Source organism: Vicia villosa, linkage group LG5 (assembly GCF_029867415.1).
Source record: "Vicia villosa cultivar HV-30 ecotype Madison, WI linkage group LG5, Vvil1.0, whole genome shotgun sequence".
Taxonomy (NCBI): domain Eukaryota; kingdom Viridiplantae; phylum Streptophyta; class Magnoliopsida; order Fabales; family Fabaceae; genus Vicia; species Vicia villosa.
Genome location: NC_081184.1, coordinates 149,875,752 through 149,900,622, shown reverse-complemented (window position 1 = coordinate 149,900,622; position 24,871 = coordinate 149,875,752). Strand labels below are relative to the sequence as shown.

Below are 24,871 nucleotides of genomic sequence, written 5' to 3'. Positions count from 1 at the left end.
TCCAATTGATATTTTTGGTAGAGAGTTCGGAATGGATTTAGTATGCCTTCCGTTGGAACAACTTGATGTCATCCTGGGTATGAATTGGTTACAATTTAATCGGGTTCATATCAACTGTTTCACGAAGACAGTTAGTTTTCCTGAAGATGTCCGAGTCGAGGATTTAGCAATGACTGCTAGACAAGTGGATGAAGCCGTGAAGGACGGGGCCGCCGTGTTTATGTTGGTTGCATCCATGGAAGTGAAGAAGAAAGCGGTGAGTAGTGATTTACCAGTAGTATGTGAATTTCCAGAAGTTTTTCCAGAGGATGTAAGAGAGTTACCGCCAGAGAGGGAGGTAGAATTTGCTATTGAGTTAGTCCCTGGGACTAGTCCTGTGTCGATGGCGCCGTATCGTATGTCGGCATCTGAATTAGCAGAATTGAAGAGTCAACTGGAAGAGTTACTGGAAAAAGAATTCATTCGTCCTAGTGTGTCGCCGTGGGGTGCGCCGGTGTTGTTGGTAAAGAAGAAAGAAGGCTCTATGAGACTGTGTGTGGATTATAGACAGCTGAATAAAGTTACTATCAAGAATCGGTATCCATTACCGAGGATTGATGATTTAATGGATCAACTGGTTGGTGCGAGTGTGTTTAGCAAAATTGACTTGAGGTCGGGATATCATCAGATTCGGGTGAAGACGGACGATATTCAGAAAACAGCATTTAGAACAAGGTATGGTCATTACGAGTATACAGTGATGCCATTTGGAGTAACTAATGCGCCGGGGGTTTTCATGGAATATATGAATAGGATCTTCCATCCTTATTTGGATCAGTTTGTGGTGGTATTTATCGATGACATTCTAATATATTCTAAGAGTGAAGAAGAACATGCAGAGCATCTGAGAGTGGTATTAGAACTACTGAAGGAAAAGAAACTTTATGCGAAACTGTCAAAGTGTGAGTTCTGGCTAAGTGAAGTAAGCTTTCTTGGGCATGTAATTTCTAAAGATGGTATTGCCGTTGACCCAACGAAAGTAGAAGCAGTGTCTCAATGGGAAGCTCCGAAGTCAGTTTCCGAAATCCGTAGTTTCCTTGGTCTTGCGGGCTACTATAGAAAGTTCATTGAAGGTTTCTCGAAGTTAGCGTTACCGTTAACTAAGTTGACTAGGAAGGGTCAAGCATTCATCTGGGATTCGAAATGTGAAGAAGGATTTCAAGAATTGAAAAGGAGATTGACTAGTGCACCGATTTTGATTTTGCCGAATCCGGCGGAATCTTTTGTTGTTTATTGTGATGCTTCGTTGTCAGGATTAGGAGGTGTACTGATGCAGAATCAACAGGTAGTCGCGTATGCGTCGAGGCAACTCAAAGTACATGAGAGAAACTATCCGACTCATGACTTAGAGTTGGCAGCAGTGGTATTTGTGTTGAAATTGTGGAGACACTATCTGTATGGTTCGAGGTTTGAAGTGTTTAGTGACCACAAGAGCCTGAAGTACCTCTTTGATCAAAAAGAGTTGAATATGAGACAAAGGAGATGGTTAGAATTTCTCAAGGATTATGATTTTGAACTGAATTACCATCCGGGTAAAGCAAATGTTGTTGCCGATGCTTTGAGTAGGAAGTCCTTGCATATGTCTATGCTTATGGCGAGAGAATTGGATTTAATTGAACAATTCCGAGATTTGAGTTTAGTATGCGAAGACACTCCTGTCAGTGTTAAGTTGGGCATGCTGAAGTTGACTAGTGGCATTCTGGGAGAGATTCGGGAAGGTCAGAAAGTTGATGTAGAGTTAGTGGATAAATTGACTCTAATTAACCAAGGCAAGGGAGGTGAATTCAGAATCGACGAGAATGGTATTATAAGGTTTGGTAATCGTGTTTGTGTTCCTAATGTTTCTGAATTGAGGAAGAGTATTCTCGAAGAAGGACATCGTAGTGGATTGAGTATACATCCTGGTGCGACCAAGATGTATCATGATTTGAAGAAGCTGTTTTGGTGGCCTGGAATGAAGAAAGAAATAGCTGAATTCGTCTATGCTTGTTTAACTTGTCAGAAGTCGAAGGTTGAGCATCAGAAACCATATGGAGCTATGCAACCGTTATTTATTCCGGAATGGAAGTGGGATAGTATATCTATGGATTTTGTTTCTGGATTGCCGAGAACGGTGAAGAACTATGAAGCCATTTGGGTCATAGTGGATAGGTTGACTAAGTCTGCTCACTTTATACCAATGAGAATGGATTACTCAATGGAGAAGCTGGCTCAATTGTACATTGAGAAGATAGTGAGTTTACATGGTATTCCTTCGAGTATCGTGTCAGATAGAGATCCAAGGTTTACATCCAAATTTTGGGAAGGGTTGCAGAAGGCTTTGGGTACTAAGCTGAGATTGAGTTCTGCTTATCATCCGCAGACGGACGGACAGACAGAAAGAACTATCCAATCGCTAGAGGATTTATTGCGTGCTTGTGTGTTGGAAAGGAGTGGTACTTGGGATAGTTATCTACCCTTGATCGAATTTACCTACAATAATAGTTTTCACTCGAGCATTGGTATGGCTCCGTTTGAAGCTTTGTATGGTCGGAGATGTAGAACGCCTTTATGTTGGTATGAATCTGGCGAAAGTGCGGTGATTGGACCAGAGATTGTTCAAGAAACGACAGAAAAGATTAAGATGATTCAGGAGAAGATGAAGGCTTCTCAGAGTCGTCAGAAGAGTTATCATGACAAGAGACGGAGAACTCTTGAGTTTCAAGAAGGAGATCACGTGTTTATGAGAGTTACACCTATGACTGGTATCGGACGAGCTCTAAAGTCAAGGAAATTAACTCCGCGTTTTATTGGTCCGTTTCAGATTTCAGAAAGAGTGGGAGAGGTGGCGTATCGCATTGCGTTACCACCGACACTTGCGAATCTGCATGATGTATTCCATGTGTCGCAGTTGAGGAAATACATTGCTGATCCGTCGCATGTTATCCAAGTGGATGATGTACAGGTAAAGGATAATCTGACAGTTGAAGCTTTACCTACGAGGATTGAAGATCGGAAGGTGAAACAATTGCGTGGCAAGGAGATAGCGTTGGTCAGAGTAGCTTGGGGAGGACCAGCCGGTGGAAATGTTACATGGGAATTGGAGAGCCAAATGAAGGACTCCTACCCAGAACTCTTTGCCTAAGGTATGTTTTCGAGGACGAAAACTTTTCTAGTGGGGGAGGGTTGTAACACCCCATAAAATTCTTTATTTAATTTAATTAATTTTTTTTATTAAATATTAGAATTAATTGGATTATTTGGGAAATATGGATGAAATAAGGCTAATGGGCCAGTGTTGTAAGTAGCAGTTGGGGGGTGTATCAGTGCAAAGCCCTTTTTCTAAAATTAAGTTATATTTTCATAAAATAGAATAGAGGAGTATTTTGTGAAAAGAGAACCAAAGAAGGGAGCAGAAGAGTTGAACGTGAAATTGGGAGAAGAGCAAGTGCGAAGAGGAAGAGAATTCAAGAATTCGACATCGAGGTAAGGGGGGATTCTTCTCATTAACCTCTATTATGGGATGTATGAATGATTCGATGGAATTTGTATGTTAGGATTTCGAATTGGATTATATGTCGGGTTTGGGGTTTTGGGGTTTATAGAACTTTGATGCAATTTAGGTTGTGAATGATGATTGGTGATGAACAATGATGTTAAACCTGATTAGAAGTATGTGTGAACGTGCATTTTATGTCGTATGTGTGGTTTATTCTGCTGAAACTCGTACTGGTATGATTTGAGAGTATTTGGGAGGCATAGAATGCTGTTTTCTGCAGGTTGGGATTTCTGAAATCACCGGTTCGCGCCGCGTGCACAGGGTGGCGCCGCGAACAGGTGGACTGAATGGCAAGATGTTTTGATACGCACAGGTCGCGCCGCGTACCTGTGTTGGCGCCGCGAAGGCGTAACTTTTCCTCGCGTCGCGCCGCGTGTAGGTGTTGGCGCCGCGAAGGCGTAACTTTTCCTCGTTTCGCGCCGCGTGTGGATGTTGGCGCCGCGTGCTGTGCTGTTTGAGATTTTGTTAAAGGTTAACGATGTATAACTTTTTAACTGTTAGTCTGTTTGATGTGCCGTTTCGAACATAGTGAGACTAATTCAGTGAGATATGCAATAAAACGGTGTTTGAGTTGTGACTCGAATTTAATTTAAACACTTGATTTAATTGGTTGTGGTGGATTATGTTGTTATTGCATTGGTTGATGATTATGATATCTGGTTGATTAATGTTGATGATGAGCATGTTATGGTTGATACATGCATTTCATAATCATGTTGTGGGCTGTATCCCTTATGGTGGTGGGACAGCGGTAGCTAATTCCCATTGTGTGGAATTGGTGAGAGAAGTAGCCGGATCTTTATGGTGGTGGATCGGTGAGATGGGTTATCCCATGTTTGGTACCACATGCATTTAGTTGCATTGCATTAGGTTGTTGTGTATAATTGTAACATGAATGGAAGTTGTCCAATGTTATGATTTGTGTGTATTTGGTATGAATGTTGCTATATTATCTGAATATAATTGATTTGGGTGAATAATGTATGGATGAAGTTGCATTGTTTATATACCTATAACATTTGTTAATGCGAACGAAACTCACCCTTACTGTTGTTATTTTTCAGATTGAGGAGTAGCTTGTGTACTTGGTGAGGATTAGCTCGTCAAGTAGTTCGTTAGAGTCGGTTGGGTCAGTGTCATGCTCTGGTCGTGTAACACCGGGAACGTTATTTTAGAATTGGCTGATAAACTTCTGTTTTGTTTATGGTTTATGGTTGAATTATGAGTCTTCGACTCCAGATGTTTGATTATTCAGTTGTTAAGAATATTCCGCTGTGTTAACATGCTACCTGAATAATTTTTGGTTTATCGTTCCTTTATGGCATGACATGAATATTGTTTATTTTGTTGGCGTTGTAATACTCTTCTTCATGTTTTACTCTGATTTTAATGTTAATTTCCGCGGGGTTTAGAAGGGTGTTACAAAGTCTCCTATTCCAGCCATGCTCACCCTTTTTCTTAGAAGACGTGGTGGACTACGTCCTACGCAAGTTGAATAAGACTTAGTCAAAGAATAGTTAAAGTATTAATTGGAGTGATTTCACTTCCAACATAATAGGATAATTCACCTTAGTCATCTTTTTATGTGTAGATAGTTGAGTAAACCGTTATTCCCTTTGACTTCTTCATTATAGGTATAAGAATTGATATCTCATTTACTTCTCCATTAGAATTATCGTCTATAAATACTCAGCTAGATAGTTGAGTAAACCATTTCATTTTTTACATATTGGAACACTGAGCCCTAATATGTACCTTATTGCGGGTAGGGTAGTATATATTGTACTCATCACAAGTATAGTTAGCGCCCATTATGTGGCCCATTAAAGCTAACATGGATTGCACAGTTATCTGAAGCACCAGTGGCCCGACCACCGTTCTACAATGGCAACTCCGAATTAGTTTTAAAACAACTAACCAAAAAATACAAGTGTACTAAAGAAAACTTGGTATCATACTTTGGCATAGCAAGATCATTCTTGGAAAAAGTCGACTTTATCGAAATAAGATAAGTGCCTAGAATAAAAAATCAGAGAGGCTACAAGGTCTCTAAGGATAAGTTAGAGGAACTAATCGAAGTTAGAATCAAATTACTATCAATGAATATTAGTTCCAAAACCCTTGGAGACAGAAGAACTTGGAGTGATGAAGTGCATGAAGCCTAGGGACTGTGAAGTTTTCACCATTAACAACCTGTCGAATGATGATTGGTGAAAGCCCATTATGTAATACTTAGAAAATACCACGGGGCAACTGATCGAAAGATTAAATATAAGGCATTAAGCTATACCATAATGGGTAATGAATTGTCCAAAAAGACCCATGAGGGGATTCTCCTGAAGTATCTTAGTGAGAGCGAAGCATACACATCAGTCTTGGATGTCCGTGGTGGATCTTGTGGTGTCCATCAGGCAGGCTACAAAGTAAAGTGGTTTTTATTCCGACAAGGTGTATAATAGCCAACCATGCTGAAAAACTGCATAGATTTTGCCAAAGGTTGTCAGAAACATGCTAGGATTTAACACGTTCCTGCAAGTAAATTGCATTCAATTGTCAAACCATGGCCTTTCAAGGGATAGGCGTTAACTTAATTGGTGAAATCAGACCTTCATTGTCAAAAAGACAAAGATATATTTTAGTCAGGATATACTACTTCACCAAATGGATAGAAGCCATCTATTTGCCTAATGTCAACCAAGAGGCGATGATCAACTTCATCCAGAGCCATATCATATATAGGTTCGAAATCCCTGAAACCATTACAACAGACCAAGGCTCAATGTTCAATGATTGAAAAATGGTAGAGTTCGCCTCAAACACAAGGTTAAAATTGTTAACATCAACACCCTATTATGCTCAGGCCAATGGCTAAGTCGAGGTAGAAAATAAAGTCATAATCAATTTGATTAAGAAACACATTGGCCAAAAACCAAGGAATTGGCACAAAACCCTCGACCAAGTCCTTTAGGCCTGACGAAACTCCCCTAAAGAGTCAACCAATTCCACACCATTCTGACTCACTTAGGGGCACGACGTAGAACTACTGGTAGAAATCTATCTTTAGCTAGTGAGAGTTTAATGGAAAATTGATATTCCAACTGAATATTATTAGAGTATAATATTATACGAGCTAGTGGACTTGAATGAGGAAAAGTTAGTTGTGTTAGATGTCTTGATCAGACAGGAAGAACGTATAGCTAGAGCCTACAATAAAAGGTTAAGTTTAAGATCTTTGACACAGGGGATTTTGTTTGGAAAGTTATTCCGTCTATGGAGAAGAAGGATAGAGCTTTGGGCAAATGGTCCCCAAATTGGGAAGGACCACTTCGAGTTATATAAGCATTTACTAATAATGCTTATGAAATCTAAGAATTAAGACCTGAAGGTCGAGTCATGCGGATAAATGGCAAGTACCTGGATTAGTACAAGCCTGATGTTTACCTTGGATTTTGGTAAACAACCGCTAGTCTTCAAAAACTAATACTTTGGTTATTTGCAGGATCAACTAGATTGATCCTAGGACATATGTGTAAAGTTTTTAGTTTAGGTTTTCTTAATGCTAAGTAAATCGATGTTAAAGATAATGGAAAGGTTATTTATAAAAAGTAAAGACAAAAAGGTAACTTTGACTAGAAGGTAAATTGAAATAAAAAGGACTTTTAATACAAACAAATTAACAAAAATAAAAAAGGTATTTCATACATACATTTTCTCTGGAACTCTTTTCTCAACACACTTAGATACTTTAAGTGATTTGAATTTGGTACAATATTGAACACCCAGAAATCTAATGCCAATACCCCTATTTATACTACTTCGACAGTAACGGTCTCTTTTTCAGAGGATGACACATTCTCCTTTGCATGTATTTCGCTCTTCACAAGCTTCCACGCTTCCTTTTAAGAAAACGGATAAGACCAAAATGCAAGTATGTGTCTTATTTCGAATTGGCCTTCATCGAACTCATGTTCGAGTCATTTCCAAAAAATCTTCTAAGTCCTAGTGTCACATCATTTCTCTAGTATGACCAACTCTTCTCAACAAATCCCAGTCGAAAGACACCACTTGACTTTCTCGTCGAAATTATCTAGTCCCTTTCAAATATTTCCCTAATTCTCAGTAGGACATCTCATAACTTTTTAAACGTCGAAACTACAACCAACAAATTGCCCCCTAAAAAATGTCTTTTTCAACTAACTAGAGAAATGGACATTTTTTGATAGCTTTTGACGCATCAATACGTTTACTTCTGTGACGTCATGGTCATTATGACCATTTTTTCCAAACGTCTCATCGAGACGTGCTACACTACCATTATCATCATTATTCATATCTTCTAGGAGTGATTGTGGCAACTGAATAGGAAACCGCCTACTTAACCTCTCAAAAGTGTACACGTGTCCCACTAACATCTCACTTGGTTTTTCAAAAGCAATGGGAACGACCTCTCCTTCACTTTAAATAACTTTCATCTTCATCATTTGAGACTTTTCCAACTCCGAGCTCATAACTTCTGTTTTCTTTTTGCGATTCTCTCTCAGAGAAATAAAATCTAGCAACCTTTTCTTCTTCCAAACTTAGCATTTCCAACAATGGCATCTTCAAAAATCAAGAACACCAAAGATGGCAAGCAACAAGAGGATTCTACATCACCTGTAACCTATAATGCTGATCCATTGCTGATAGGGAACCAAGAGTATGTTCCCGAACCACATATTTTTGAAAAGAAACTCAGGACTTATCAATCCCAGGTAATCATTCCTTTAACTATCTATGGTGAAACTCATGCGTATATGGACCCTTTGCTTGACCCTAACGCTGATACTAAAAAAACCAAGGAGTTTTTTTTCCTGCTTATCACCGTACAAAACCCATAGCTAGTAGAATTAGAAATAGTGATAAGGGTAGTGTAAAACTCGATTAAAAAAATTGTAGATGATTAGGCAAAGTCTTCGACTGAAGCCTCAAACCTAGAAAAACCTCTTACTTTAGACTATATGAGTAATGCTCTTAAAGCATTCAACTCTTGTCCTTTGGTGAGAGACCCTGAACCCTACCTTGCTTGTCTTGCCAAGATCGAGAAGAAGAAAGCTCCATTTTAGAGAGAAATGGGAATTTACAACATGATTCAATTGTCATAAGTAGGGCCAGGTTATTTTCAAAAATATGCTAGTAGCCTCTTTGTACTTTTGGGATAACACTCATAACACCTTTCACTTCCCTTGTGGAATGTTAACTCCTACCCTTTTTGATATTGCTGCTATTGTTGGTCTTTGACCAACAGGGGAAGCCTTCAACCCAAATGAAATGAATGAGGACACCATTAACTTCGATTCCAACAAAGTGACTTTCACCCATTACATGTCTGAACACCACAATCGACGAAGTTTTTGATGAAGAGAATATAGTCGTCCTTGCACTCTGGTTGTCCCGGTGCATTTTCTGCTCGAAATCACTCCAAATGGCGAAGAGGCTTTTAACCTTGGCGAACCAACGCCATGTTGGGTGCAAGATATGCTTGAGTCAATTGATCTTGGGCTGACTCTATAAATTTTTGGGGGAAGCTGTCGAAACCCTTAAAAATTATAAACTGGGGACAAACCTCTTATTTGGTGGCCCCTATTGGTTACTACAATTGTGGTTGAATTCCACCTTTCAACCTTCACTCCTAACATGGAACATAATCAATGAATAAGATGATACAATAAAAAATAGGACAATCGAAGGAACTCGTCTGGTTATCTTGACCATAAGTGGCGAAGGACCCAGCTTGAGGGATTCCTTTACTAGCTATGTGATGATGTATGTGAAGCACTACAACTTCACCCCTTCATGTCCCCTTTTGCCAACATAACTCATGGCCATGAGTGGCTTACTAGAGATTTCCTTGCTCCTTCGACATATCAGGATGCAGAATCTTTGGCCATTTTGGAGGCTTTTCTCACCCAAAAATTGTTTGCTACTAGATTGAGGCCTTCAAAGAACCAAATAATTTTGGTCAACTACCAACCCAATCTTGTGTCTCGACAGTTTGGCCATATCCAACCAATGCCAAAACCTTTTATGCCAAGAAATGTGCTCTCTTCCTTTACAACATTATTTCAACGAGTCGAATGTGACAAATACATGTCTCGTTATGCCAACGTTTCCAATCTCACCTCTCTCTCTTTCCAACCATCAGTTTACTACACACAAGAATTTGATACTTGGTGGAGGAATTATTACAATAAAGAGATGTTCGACATTCTTACTCTCACTCAACGTCTAACCAATGCTTTTGCTTTTATACAGAAATGCTTTAAGAAAAGTAAAGCTACTCATATTAAGGTAGCTTCGTTTTACTTTGAAACTAGACCTGATGATCTTCGTTTTAAAAGAAAAGTTTATGACGAAACTCCCTAACCTAAAAATCTCTCTGTACGTTAAGTACAAAGACAAGCATGAGTTTGCTTTTAAATTTTAATCACCAAATTTCCCCCCTTTGCCTAATGCTGATATGGCTTTGGCCCTTCGACTTCCATTCCTAGACTGGTTTGTCTGTGGGTCCTTTTTAAACCTTTTCAAACCTTTTTAAACAAGATTCTCAAAAACTCGCCAAACGGGTGGTTCCGATATAGAGCAAGTTCACCTTCTTTCTCAAATACTTGAAGGTGTGGATTGGGAGGATCTTTTCGACTTCCTCTTTTAAATTTCTCTTTTATATGTTACTCTAACTTTAATTGTATGGTTCACTAGTTTCTTTCTTAGCTGTTGATCGAAAAACAACAGATTGAAGATAAAGCTCTCGTTGTAAAGGAAACTATGGCAACAAAGAAAGTTGCCCCTTCAACAAAAGGTGGCGATCAAGATGAAGAGACCACTCTTACAAAATCAATAGTGAAGGTACTATTCATTTTATTTTAATCGTCAGCATGTATAACTTAAATTATACTAATACCTTTGTCATTTTTAGGTTAGTCGAAAACCTCCTCCAACTCCCCAAAAACCGAAGCAAAACAACCTACAACCCAAACTAGTTGAGCTAGATTATGAAGATCTATCCCCAGATACTTCGAAGCCCTCAAATAAGAAAAAGAAGTCGACATCATCTAACTTCATTCCTCCTCCAAATCCCACCATAAAACTCAGGAAAACGAAGCCATCTGTCCAAAGAGTGATTGAAATTGATCCTGAGCCAATCAACGACATCCGAGCATGTCGAAAGTGACAATTCTAGTCTTGGTGATGAGGGACTAAAGGTAACTCGACCTTCATTTTACTTCTTCTTTATCATTCTCTATACACAACTAATGGTAATAATTTTCCTTTTTTGAAAGGCGAAGAAACTGGCAATGAGTCTTCTAGCATAAAATATGTTATTCCTGTAAGCACCAACTCTCATTCTATTCGTCCTATATCTAAAAAAGGATCGAACAAAAAATCGACCAGTGAAATTAATCAACTTTCCAAAGTTCAACAGGACATTGTTCCACCCCCTGTTTCTCCTCATTACTCCAAGCCAATCGAATATGATAATGACAACCAAGATATGGAGCACATCGACGCGGAAATCCCATATACGAAAGAGAAACGCACAAGATAGCTGATGATTCTTCAGCAAAAACTTCCTGATCAAGGCGAAGAGAAGCACAGTGATGAGGACGAGAATATGTCTAATGCCAACGAAGAACCTTTGGGCGAAGGAGAACCCAAAAAGGATAATCCTCAACCAGATGATGATGCTGACACCAACCAACCTTTTGGGATTGTTAAGGACTTCAGGGCTCCTTCGACTGTTACCAATATTCCTTTGTCTCAATAAGAGTTAGAAAATTTGAAGAAGAATAAACCCGCCCAGTATTTGAAGGCTATGATGAGCACAGGGACAAGTTCTACATCCAACTCCTTGATTGCTTCTGGTGGTCGCTCCGGTGTCGAGCCCACTGACCAACTCCCCCATAAAATCAGAGACATGTCTTATACAATTTCCTTCTCCTCTGGTTTAACAAAATATACGATAGGATGACCAGCTAGCTTAGTTTGCAAGGCATGATTATGTAAAACCATAAACCACATTAGATTTTCATGTATCATTCACCTTAAAATATCCACATAATTTAAATGAACACTCACATTTTCTTGATCTGGTGTATTCACATTTAAACTTTCAAATAAGTGGAAGGTACGTGCCACTTCTCTCACATCTCATGGTTGCAATTGTTTTCCTTCTATTAGAACCATTGTCAGTCATTCCGATTACAATGCCAAACCCTAATTTCCTAGCCTCAATGCAGATCGATTGAAGCATATGTTCACGATAAGTAAACAATTGTTCATTTCTAAAATGTTAACCAACATCTATCTTGACAACAACCGGTCTAACATCATCCTTCACCTCATCTGGTTTAACATAATCCTTCACCTCATCCAGTTTAACATCATCCTTCACTTTATCCGATTTTACATCATTACTTACAACAGTTTTGAGAAACATATACGGGTGCACAATATCCAATATGAACCAAAACAAAAAAATGGTTTAAAAAACTCACAGTAACAAGAAAATTCGGAGATGCACATACAAAACATGCAAAGGTGAATTCAGATATGCACATCCGGACATAACATATATTTTCCAGCTCAAGAACAAGATTAATGCAAGCAATGCAAGATGAAATGAGTGATCTTTACATTAAATTGCAGCTTCTTTTGCTCCCTTTAAAGTAGGGGTGGCAAAACGGGCGGTGGCCCGCCGGACCGGCCCGCGCACCCGCTATAAAATGGCGGGTTGGGTTGGGATTTTGGGCCCGCCGCCCACCAAAGGCCGCCCCGCCAAAACCCGCCATCCGCCTAAGCTCGCCCCACCAAAGCCCGCCGCCCGCTAAAGCCCGCCTCACCTATTTGTTAAGCTCGTATCGTCTTAGGTTCGCAATTTTTTAGTTAATTATAGTAATTCAAATTCTTGATGGTTTTATTTTATACATTTATTTGTAAATATATGCAATATTTTTTTAGTTAAAATTTATTTAAAAGATGCTTTTTAAAAATTTGTTCTAAAAAATAAGTGAAAAATGTAATTGAAAGGTAAAAAAAAGACTATTAAAAAAATAAATAAAAAATAGACGGGCAAGCCCGCCGCGCGTCAACCCGCCACCTTGGCGGGGCGGGCATGATTTTTATGCCTATTTTACTTTGCGGGCTTGCCCGTCCTGCTCACTTTTTGGCGGGCATTAGGCAGGGCGGGCACAGGGCAGGGCATGCGGCCCGTTTTGCCACCCCTACTTTAAAGTGATAAAACAAAATAATGATTTGAAATCGAAAAGTTGATTGAGAATGATTTTTTTAAGGATTTCGGGTCTTGAAGGTGGTTTGGAGTGTGAGAGAGATGATCATACAAGGTGATGATATATTCACTTTTCCGCTTGACATTTTCACAGATGCATCTCCGAAATTATCACTGAGTGGTTAAATAAACCAGCTTAATGAAAAACACGTAGTAAATAGGTTCACGGGTGTTTTCGAAGATAAATATTTGAATACATCCCATACATTTTTTGCAGACGTATATCCGAACCAATTTTAGGCAAAAATAGAATGGCTGTTTGATTTACGAAGGATGAGATAATTTAAAGTGCGTTCAAAAATATATATCCGAAAAATACCTGAGAACAATTTCAAGTTTTCAAAGGTGTGAGCGACACCTTAATGGTACAAAAGTGTGAGCGACACCTTAATGGTGTAGAAGTGTGAGCGACACCTTAATATTGTTGACCACCGAAAACCGTAAAACGATATTATATATTAGGGATGGTGGGAATTTATCCAAAACAATAAATTGACAAATAAAAAAAATTTAATTTTTTCAAAATCAAACACTCACTTTCTTATTGGTTGAAACATGTGTGAGTCATATCACTTAAAGTGAGACCTATTTCCAAAGCGATGAGCCCACACATGTTTCAACCAATAAGAAAGTAATTGTATGAGAGTGTTGAAAAAAGACTATGCTTAACATTCTTCCGTTTACACATACAATTAATCAAAATGCTTTAATTTGCCATGTAATTTCAATTTTTAAAATTAAAAATCAGATTTATTCTGATGCATGTCTCTCATTAGTTGACAGTGTAAGTGCATTTCCTTTTTTCTCATAAAACTAATATTTTATATATTAAAAAAATATTATAATAATATAATATTATTTTTTTCTATATTTTTTCCTTCTTCTCAATATTCAATATATTTTACATATAAATAAACAATATTATTGTAAAAGTTGTTATATTATACTCCTAGTAAATAAAAATAAACTAAGCGGTGAGAATATTTAAATATTTAAGGGTTAAACGTTATTTTGCCCCCTGCCATTTGGGGCGAATCTCAAAAACAACCCTGTAAAAAAAAAACACAGATTCCGTCCCTGCCATTTGTAGATTCCCCTGTTTTGCCCCCTCACTGAATTTGGTCAACAAAAATGATGATGTGGCGTGCTGTGTTGGATTTTTTTATTTTTTTAATTGCTGACGTGGCTGCCATCTGGATTTTTTATTAATTTTTTTAAAAGAAAAATCTTATTGTTAAATTATTTTATTTAAATTTTATATTCATTCTTTTTAATTTATTTTATATGAATTATTGGTTTAAATGATAAAATATGATAATGTACTTAAAAATTGGGCATGGTGAGATTTGAACCCACCACCTTGACATTACAACACAACGTATCCATTAGGCTACATGATTTTTGTTATAATACCAAAGCACTTAGTTTTTTTTATAACATGCAAACGTTTTTTAAAACTGAACCAACTAAGACTAATAAAATAAGACTAAGTTAATTAAAACTAAATTAAACTAAATTAATTAAATTAAATTATAATTAAACTTAATTAATTAAAACTATACTAAACTAAATTAATTAAAAATAAATTAAACTAAACTGAGTTTGATTTAGTATATATAGTAACGTTAATTTTAAAATAAATTAATATATTAAACTAAAATTAATATAAATTAAAGTGAATAAATTAAAACTAACTTAACTAAATTGAGTAAAAAAACACATTTTAACGTTGAATATATAAAACTAACTTAATTAACACATTTTAACGTTAAAAAACTAAACAAAATTAAATAAACTAAATTAATATTGTTATATTCATTTTTTTAATGTTAAAAAACTAAACTAAATTAAATAAACTAAATTAAAATACTTAATAATAATAAATTAATAAAATTAAAATAATTAATGTTTAATACTTTTACTTTAATTTATATTTTCTGTTTATTATAATTTTATTATTTTCAGTTTATTATAATTTTATTATTTTTCAGTTTTTAAATAATGTTTGTTTAATAATTATTAAATTTATTTATAATAAACTAAATAGCGTTATTAGCATTTTAGTAATTATTAATTTTAGTTTAATATTTATTATTTTTATGTTAATTTTATTATTATTTATTTTTTTAATTTTTAACATAACATAAAAAGCAAATTGGTATAGTGGTAAGCACTCTTGAATTCAAGGCCAAGGTTTTGGGTTCAATACTATATTACTACAATATTCTTAATTAAAACTTGCAAATAAATATATTCAGTTGGCAGCCACGTCAGCAATTAAAAAAATAAAAAAATCCAACACAGCATGCCACATCATCATTTTTGTTAACCAAAATTCAGGAATTTTTTTTTTACAGAGTTGTTTTTGAGATTCGCCTTGTATGGCAGGGGGCAAAATAACGTTTAACCCAATATTTAAATTAGGGGTGATCAAAACCAAACCAACCCAATAAAAAACCGCAAACCAAAACCGTAAAAAACCGCATTTGGTTCGGATTAGTTTGGGTCAATTTTTACAAAACCGCACGGTTCAGTTCGGTTTGCGGTTTGTATTTTGTAAATCGAACCAAACCGAATCAAACCGCACTATGTTACAACCTAAATTTTACTAACTCACATCCAACCCAAACTTAAACTTATTATACATTAGCATTATGATTACGAACAATTTTCTCATCCTTACACATATAATTTCAGTCCCGATCTTCTAAAATCTCTAATAACATTATCGCACCTTCTTTGCCACATACATCTTCCCTCTTCATCTATAATCTCTACTCTATTATATTCTTTCTTTTTCACCTTCTCATTTTTATGTAAATGTTCCGTATTTCAGTTTCGTTTTTATCGCATATCTTATTCTCTAATCTCTCAACACTTTTTTTCTTTTTCACTTTCACTAATCTTTCGTCTCTTCTATTTTTTTGTTTCGTTATAATAATTTTTATATTGTTTTATGCTATTATTTTATGTTTAATATTCCACTTTTGTCTAATTTAATTTTTTAATATTAAATGGAAAATTGTTGTCAAAATATGACGAGTTTTGTATGGTCGGCAGCTCATAGTATAGTGATGTTGTGTGGTCAGCAGCACAGCACAACAACGCAACACTACTACATTAAGTGAAACAGAAAGCAGTCAAACTCCTTTCCTTATCTAAATTCAAAAAACAGTGGCGGGTATACCACCACAATGGCGGAAGAAAAAGAGCACAACCACCACCAACTCGACGAAACCGACGACAACGAATGGCGCCTCTACGAAGCCTACAACGAACTCCACGCGCTCGCTCAAGAGCTTCACACGCCCTTCGACGCTCCCGCCGTACTCGTCGTCGGCCACCAAACAGACGGCAAAAGCGCCCTCGTAGAAGCCCTAATGGGCTTCCAGTTCAACCACGTCGGCGGAGGCACCAAAACCCGCCGCCCCATCACCCTCCACATGAAATACGGCCCACATTGCGAGTCCCCTTCTTGCCATCTCCTCTCCGATGATGACCCCTCTCTTTCTCACCAAATGTCCCTCCCCCAAATCCAGGTCCGTTTTTTTCCTTTTTCAACTTATTAGTTGTAACTAACTAATAACTAACTAATTAATTAACTAACTAACTAATTCATTAATTAATGAACTAAACAGGCTTATATTGAAGCGGAAAACGCGAGATTGGAACGTGATTCGTGTAATCAGTTTTCATCTAAGGAAATAATCATAAAAGTTGAATACAAATACTGTCCTAATCTCACCATTATAGACACACCAGGGTTAATTGCTCCTGCGCCAGGTAGAAAAAATAGGGCGTTACAGGCTCAGGCACGTGCGGTGGAGTCGCTTGTGCGAGCCAAAATGCAGCACAAGGAGTTTATTATACTCTGTCTTGAGGATTGTAGTGATTGGAGTAACGCGACGACGAGGCGCATTGTGATGCAGATTGATCCGGAATTGTCGAGGACTGTGATTGTTTCGACGAAGCTGGATACTAGGATACCGCAATTTGCACGTCCTTCTGATGTTGAGGTTTTTCTGTCACCGCCGACGTCTACGCTTGATGGTTGTATTCTTGGTGATTCGCCGTTTTTTACTTCGGTGCCTTCAGGGAGAGTTGGTTCGGGAAGTCACTGTTTGTACTCCTCCAATGATGATTTCAAACAGGTTCAGTAATACTTTTGTTGGTAAAAGAAACAATGAATTAACGAGGCTTTGGTTCCTTGTGATTTAAGTCATTTAACATTTGTTGCAGGCAGTAAGCTTTAGAGAGATAGAAGATGTTGCATCCTTGGAGGAGAAATTGGGACGGCCATTGTCAAAGCAAGAAAGAAGTAGGATAGGTGTGAGCAAACTTAGGCTGTTTCTGGAGGAAATACTACAAAAGAGGTTTATTTGCAATAGAATTTGTCGTTGTTGACTTGTTGTTTTTAGATTATAATTAGAAAATCCATCGTTTTATATATATATATATATATATATATATATATATATATATATATATATATATATATATATATATATATATATATATATATATATATATTCTAAGCTAAATCCTAAGAATGAACTTGCTAGGTATATAAATAACGTACCGTTGATCATTCCACTTCTTGAGAAGGAGCATCGGAGCGTGACAAGGAAATTGGGTGATATAAAACAAGAGTTGAGGTTTGTATTAAAGTTTAAAATATGTTTGTTGTACGCGACCTTCATAGGAAGGTGCAGGGGTGATAATTTTATATATTACTTTTATTGTTATCTATATATGTATTTGTTTCATCACTTGTATATTCTTCTTCAAATTATATACAGCACACTGGATGAAGCCAAGCTGAAGGAGAAAGGAAGAGCTTTTCATGATATGTTCTTGACCAAGGTTTTAGTTTCACAAATTCAATTTTCTTTTGAATATCTGATCATGCTTTATCGGATGAATTTCTTCTGTTGATGGATATTAGAACTCCTACCAAGGGAAGGGTTATTTAATATGAATGTTTAACTTGTGGAGTAAGTTTATTTGTCTGTCATATAAACCTTGAAGATGTGCTTTATTCTATTTTCACCCCCCGACTCACATATTTTTCACCATTCAGCTGTCATTGCTGCTTAAAGGGACAGTTGTTGCGCCTCCCGATAAGTTTGGTAAATTTCCTAAGCTCTCTTTTATGGACAAGCCTAATGAATAGTAGATAATGTTTAATGAACAAAAGAAACTCACTGTCTTTGGAGATCTTCTTTCTTTTGGTAAACGGTTATTGTTATATTCCTTAATGTTCTTTTTGTTTTGTTTCAGGTGAAACACTACCAGATGAGCGAATAAATGGAGGTGCATTTGTTGGTGCTGACGGTGTTCAGTTCCCTCACAAGCTAATACCTGTAAGTTATACGATATTTATGAGCTTGCTTTTCTCAGTACTTATGTTCCACTTATTTTCTTTACTATCTTCTCTTTAAATTTTTTATCATGATTACCGTTTTATTTTTCTTCTTTTTGGTTGATGTATTCATTTTACTTATGCCTGTAATTATCACTTCATATGAGCTTTATATTTGTGTTGTGGTCATTCGGCAAAAGCTTTTGAAGTATTTTCAGAATCTCGCTAAGCAAACATTTGATAGGCTGTCTTATCCTTCTTTGTAGAATGCAGGGATGCGTCTTTATGGTGGTGCACAATATCACCGGGCAATGGCTGAGTTTCGTTTTGTAGTTGGAGGAATCAAGTGTCCTCCAATCACTCGGGAAGAAATTGTAAATGCTTGTGGAGTTGAAGACATTCATGATGGGACAAACTACTCTAGGTAATTCCATGTTTTACTTATTCATTCTTGTAATATTACTAATCAGTAATCACTAAATAATTTTAATTTTGATCAATCAGGACTGCATGTGTAATTGCTGTTGTAAAAGCTCATGACACATTTGAACCTTTTCTTCATCAGGTGATTAAATACCATAGAAGTGAAAATTGCTTCCTTTCGCTCTTTATTTCTTATTTGAAGGTTTAATGTTTTGCTTCCCTAACTAATATATTAATTCTCTGTTTTTGATACAGTTGGGGTCTAGATTGTTGCATATACTTAAGAGATTGCTCCCTATCTCTTTTTATCTTCTCCAGGTACTCTCTTTGTAATCTTTTGTGGGATATAAAACTATTTTTGAGTTTTCATCCTATAGCTTAAGGTTTTGAGATAAATGGTTCTTGACGTGTATCCAGAGCCTTTATGAACAACTGGTGTAGAGTTTAATTCTTGGCAGTCGCCAATCTATTCAAAATCAAAGTTGAATTTCTGTACAAGTTATAATGGGAGTGCGCCTTGTCTTGTCTACCCTTCATGCAATTTTTTGTCTATTTTCCTAACTTAATGTAATTATGCGTTTTGTTTCTTCCAGAAAGATTGTGAGTATCTAAGTGGCCATCAGGTGTTCCTCAGACGAGTTGCCTCTGCCTTCGACAACTTTGCAGAATCTACTGAAAAATCATGCCGTGAAAAGTTAACCATCACTTGCTCTCTATCGCATATTTTCTTTCCACATATCAAAAAAATCACGAGTGGTTTTTTAAAAACAAAATTCAGAAAACGAAACAACAATTCCAAAACATCCCAAGCTCTTATTAGTACCCCATATTGTTTGCTTACTGATTTCTAAATGCCATTTATCCATGCTGCTTTGCTGCAGATGTATGGAGGACTTGGTAAGCACCACACGATATGTCTCATGGTCTCTACACAATAAGGCAAGCTTTGAAATGTTGCATTTTAAATGATCTCTCTTCCTAATATGAACCTAAGCTAAACTTGTATGAGCGTCTGGTTACACTATAAGAACCTATGAGTAAAATGTTATTTGCAAAGCTGTTTTTCTTGCATATTTTTTTATATCTAATGTTGTCTCTGTTAACTTTTTAGAGTCGGGCTGGATTACGTCAATTCTTAGATTCATTTGGTGGAACAGAACATTCTAATGATCCTACTGCAACTGTTGTATCCCAACCAAATTCGCAAGATAAGGAAGACACAAAGCCACAACTAGAAGTAAAGCTCAGTCATGTGGCTTCTGGAACTGATTCTAGCACATCCAGCCAGACTGCTGAAACAAAGCTTGCTGACCTTCTTGATAGTACACTTTGGAATCGTAGGCTTGCTCCGTCATCCGAAAGGATTGTTTATGGTTTGGTACAACAAATATTTCACGGCATACGAGAATATTTTTTGGTTTCCACAGAATTAAAGGTTTGTAATGTTTCTTGTTTATTTCCGCTTTATTTTTCGTTTCTATCTTTTATACATTACGTAAACCTAATCTTATACCTAATATTTTGCAGTTCAACTGTTTCCTTTTGATGCCTATTGTGGACAAGTTGCCTGCACGGCTTCGGGAAGACCTAGAATCTGCTTTTGAAGATGACCTGGAAAATGTTTTTGACATAACCAATCTGCAGCTTTCATTGGGACAACAGAAGGGAGATATGGAAATTGAACTGAAAAGGGTAATTGCATAATTTATATGACAAAGCTTCCCTTATGAACAATTTCCAAAGATGGTAACTTTCTCTTGTTTTTCATGGTGTCTAACTCTTTGATGGTTTTGCAGATCAACAGGCTCAAAGATAAATTCAGACTGATACATGAGCAGCTAATTCAACGCCAAGTCGTGTGAATATGAGCCACTGCCAGATCTTATGAGCGTGTAATATTAGATGTGACTTAAAAATTTGTGAGATGTGTGATTTTTCATTTCATTCCTAATTTTGTGCTTTCCCTGTGGTTTATGATAGAGAGATAAGTAGGTGTTCATTATTGCTGCAGTTACCTATGTATCTTCCTTTTCCCCATACTCATGTACTGATCCCGCGCCATTATATATCACACTACCATATTAGTAGCTATCGCTAATTAGAATTAGAAGAATTAGAATGATTGCCGAGTTCCGTTAAGCTAACTCAGTTGATAGCTGTGTAAAGATATCTAACTGTAGGAGCGTGTGGGTTTGAATCTTGACATCTCAGGTGAAATTTTGGCCGTTTGGCTACTAATCCAAAAAAAAATAAAAAAGTTGGATTATCGGTGTCGTACAAAATGGGAAATAGAAAAAATAGTGAAGATTGAAAAAGGGGAAAAGATGCTAAATTATCACAATGTTGTAGACACCACTTATTAGTTGAGGCAGGTCAAACTGAATCTTGCTGTAAAAGATGATATCACATTGATACAAGAAATGAATCTTGCTGCGTTGAGAAGCTAATTTCTTTTCTATCTCAAAAGCACGACCCTCTTAAATTCTAGGAATGATGATGTTGGATGTAGAGATACAAAGGAGTTTTTTTTCTCTTCGTTGAAATTTTCTTTATGGTATAGGGAAGAGAATTTCTTAGAGCACCCTTATGCCCTTTTAGAGATTTTTGGCAAAAATTCTAAAATACTTAATTCAAATATGCATCATTATCTTTTGAACTCACCATATTACATATTTTTAGAGGGGTTTTTGGATATAAATTTTTGGCGAAAGTTCTAAAATACTTTCAGAATTCAGATATGCATCACTATCTTTCAAACTCACCACATCACATATTTTTAGAGGGGGTTTTGGATATAAATTTCCGAAACAACAATTTTTTTAAAATAAGGGGGTTTGACATATGCATCTCCCAATCAACTCCATAATTTAAGTTTATGGGGGGTTTTCGGAGATACATATTCGAACCTGTTTTAAGTATATATTTGGCCCGGACAGAACACCTCATACTTCATGTTTTTTGAACTCTTTTTATTCCATTCACAAAATCTCCAAATCCTTTCATTTTGAGCAAGTTATTAAAACAAGTTTTTTCGATACTTTGACGGAGTAAGTGTTACTGAAGAAGTGTTTCGTCTAATCATTTAAACAAGTTTTCAAAAGCTTCGATCTTGAGTAAGTTTCTCCGAATCATTTGTTGTACATTGCATGTATATAATAGGTATTCCCTCTGTCGCAAAATATAAGAGAGAAAAAAACGTGTTTTTCCTGTTCCAAAATATAAGAGAAAAAATCAACTTTCATCATTTTTAAAGTAAAATTAAATACAAATTGAATTTAATTTATCATCTCTCTAATCTTTTCTATAATCAACAATCAATTAAAATTGTTTTTACATCTTCCTAAGCAGTTTATTTCAAAAAAAATCATAAGTCAAATATTATGTTTTCACTTTTTTTTAATAAGTATGATTTTTATTTTTTTTCTCTTATACTTTTCTTAAGTAGTATATTTTTTCTTTCTCGCCTTATTTCCTTATATTATATTTTTATTTATAGATTATTGTTGCTGAACGTTTTGGTTACTATTGTTCTTTATCTCCCATATTAAATTACTTGATTTGAATTGAACCGTGTCACTTTTACAACATTATTATGTCATGGAAACCACCGCCCTAAAAGCAAAATTTGATTAAATCATCGCCGAGGGTATTGAGTTGTAAAATTTAAAATAAAAAAGAATTTTTTTTCTAATCATATATAAGAATTTTTTCTTCCTTCCATAATATATGGTGATCATTCTTAAATATAATATAAAGATTTGCTCACGAATCTCCTTATACAAAGAAATAAAGTTTTCAATTTAACTTCTAACTAAATAGCGAACAAGACTTGTAATGGTTAGCCTCAAAGCTAAACTCAAGAATCAAAGGAGATTTAAACCCGACTAATCACAAACCAATAGAGATTTTAACTGGGATGAACTCAAGAACATGGAGATTTTACTAGTTGATCTTCACGGACCAAAATAGAGTTTTTTCTTCAAGGCGACATAAACCAAAATGAGACTTCTTAAGACAATGCCAAAACCTAACAAGGGCTTTTAGTTGGTTTAGACCACAACCAAAATAACAACTTCATACAAAATAATTATTTGCTAAGAGACAATACACTCTGGGTAAATTTACAATTTTTCTCTCACCCAGAAGAATTATCTTAACATATACTTAAGATTACTCTCGAAATACTATGTGAAAAAAATGAGAGAATTAAAGAAATGATTAAAATCAAAAAGTGAGGTTTAAACTCGTTTTTCTGAATGTGTAAAAGTGATAGAGAAGCTCTCTATTTATAGGTCAATTTATGATATAAATTTGAAAACAATCCATGGCCACATTTTCGTCACATCTTTATGATATAAGTTTGAAAACAGTGCATGACCACATTTTCGTCACATCTGATATGACAGCACCCCACAACACACTTTGGATCAAACAAGGACAATTTCAACTTTCTACCATATATAAATCTGGTCACAAGAAGTATCATCTCATTCTCACTCTTGCAAGTTACTCCATTATTATCTAATTAACTCGAGCGATAAAACATTAACTTTACATATTATTTACTAGAGATTCTTGTCCCCACACTAGAAAGACTTTCTCCATTCATTTGACTCATTTCTCTAGAACAGTTTTCATCATCTAGGTAGATAGCAACCGATATATTTGAGAATTCTATCCAACACAATGGAAAATGACCACTTTGGATTATTGAGACATGCGCACAATGAAAGCGCCATGGGTTTTAAGTTTTTCTCATGTCAAATCAAATTATTTTCTTCCATTGCCGCATTCATAATCCGTGGATAACAGGCTTCTATTTCCTATCATTGGACTTGTAAGAGATCAACATGTTTCAACTTTCAAAGGTGCAAGTTATAAATAATCAACGAACCATATATGATAAATAGATAGCGACTAAAATGTGGTCACAAAAGACCCGTTTTAAGTGGGTTAATTTGGCTTTAGTGGATCAATTATGTTTTAAAATCGAAGCATATATCATAATCTTTACATCAGAAAATTCTTAAATATGTTATTAAAGGAGGAAAATTTTTAAACTCTTTTCACAAAACACTACTTTTGTGCGGTTATAAACTACACTTTCAGATAATTTATGTAAAATTATTGCATAAATCAATTCAGATAAAATTAAAATTTTAATAAACAAGTACATTAAATAAAGCAAACATTGTGTAAAAAAATTAGAAAAACTCTTAATCCACCATTTGGGCTTCTTAGCCACCATGCACGTTGCCAAAAATGTCTCATGCTTTCGTAGATGTATCTTCGGAAACATTTTTTTTTCAAAGTTCATTTGTTTTGTAGGTGCATCTACAGAAAGTTCTCAGTTATGCACCTCCAGAAATATTTGATCTTATATTCGCGTCAGACTCTTCTCATTTCTCATTCTTCACTTTCCATCTTCTTTACACTCTCAATCTCTCTCAACCTCAAAAAGCAAACTTTCACCAAACTCCGTTGTTTTTCCTCGAGTTCGGCAGTGAACATCAACGTCAACGATCAACACATTCAAAGTCGTTCAACACTCAATTTAATCGGTAAATTTTTTATTTTTTCGAGTATTTGTCGTAATAGAGTTAAAATTCAATTTTTAGGTGTAGAAATGATTGGATAGTTTTAGAAACATAGTTTAGAGACAATGTAAGTATTTTTTGATATACACCAAAAATGAGTTTTTTAACGGCTGGAACAGTGACAGACGCCATTGTTGCGTTCCGGCACACACAGTAGTGATCGTACTTATTATTTTGATGTTTGTATTTTTATTAGATTGATGTACTTTATTTTTATTATGTTTGACACTATTTAGATGAGTTATACGGTGTATTCTTTTTGTATACTATATATCATTGTCTTTACATTACACTACTTTGATGTACTATATTTGGATGTTAAGAAAATGGAGTTTTGGAGTAAAATGTTGTTGATTTAAAATATAACATAATGTTATGATAGTACATCTACGAAACATTTTGTTTTTAACACGTTTCGTAGATATATCTACAAAACATTTCTTGAACCGAACCAAACCACGTGTATATATTTTTATACTTATTTATTTTTTAATTATTTTAATTAATATGATATGTTGAGGTAATTTATTATTCTATGATGCTTAATTTTTTAATACTATTTATTAGCTTAATTTAATTAAATAATTTTT

The 24,871-nt window shown here is 35.7% G+C and overlaps 1 protein-coding gene across 1 annotated transcript; it reads left to right on the top strand.

Annotated features, from left to right (window-relative positions):
• The first annotated feature begins 15,973 nt into the window (after nt 1-15,973).
• Nucleotides 15,974-20,771, top strand: LOC131603130 (dynamin-like protein ARC5). The gene is made up of 15 exons (XM_058875388.1): nt 15,974-16,438; nt 16,538-17,050; nt 17,139-17,272; nt 17,462-17,554; nt 17,699-17,762; nt 17,980-18,028; nt 18,180-18,262; nt 18,528-18,685; nt 18,766-18,826; nt 18,940-19,002; nt 19,278-19,378; nt 19,566-19,623; nt 19,796-20,119; nt 20,212-20,376; nt 20,481-20,771. The coding sequence occupies exons 1-15, from the start codon at nt 16,094-16,096 to the stop codon at nt 20,544-20,546; spliced, it is 2,277 nt and encodes a 758-aa protein (XP_058731371.1). The 5' UTR covers nt 15,974-16,093; the 3' UTR covers nt 20,547-20,771.
• The last annotated feature ends 4,100 nt before the right edge of the window (nt 20,772-24,871 follow it).

Bases quoted from the DNA above. Each gene is read 5' to 3' on its own strand.
- LOC131603130 (XM_058875388.1), top strand. From the start codon at position 16,094: ATGGCGGAAGAAAAAGAGCACAACCACCACCAACTCGACGAAACCGAC. The intron at 17,273-17,461 runs GTTTATTTGCAA...TGAACTTGCTAG, and splicing joins GAGGAAATACTACAAAAGAG to GTATATAAATAACGTACCGT. The intron at 19,624-19,795 runs GCAAGCTTTGAA...TTAACTTTTTAG, and splicing joins CATGGTCTCTACACAATAAG to AGTCGGGCTGGATTACGTCA.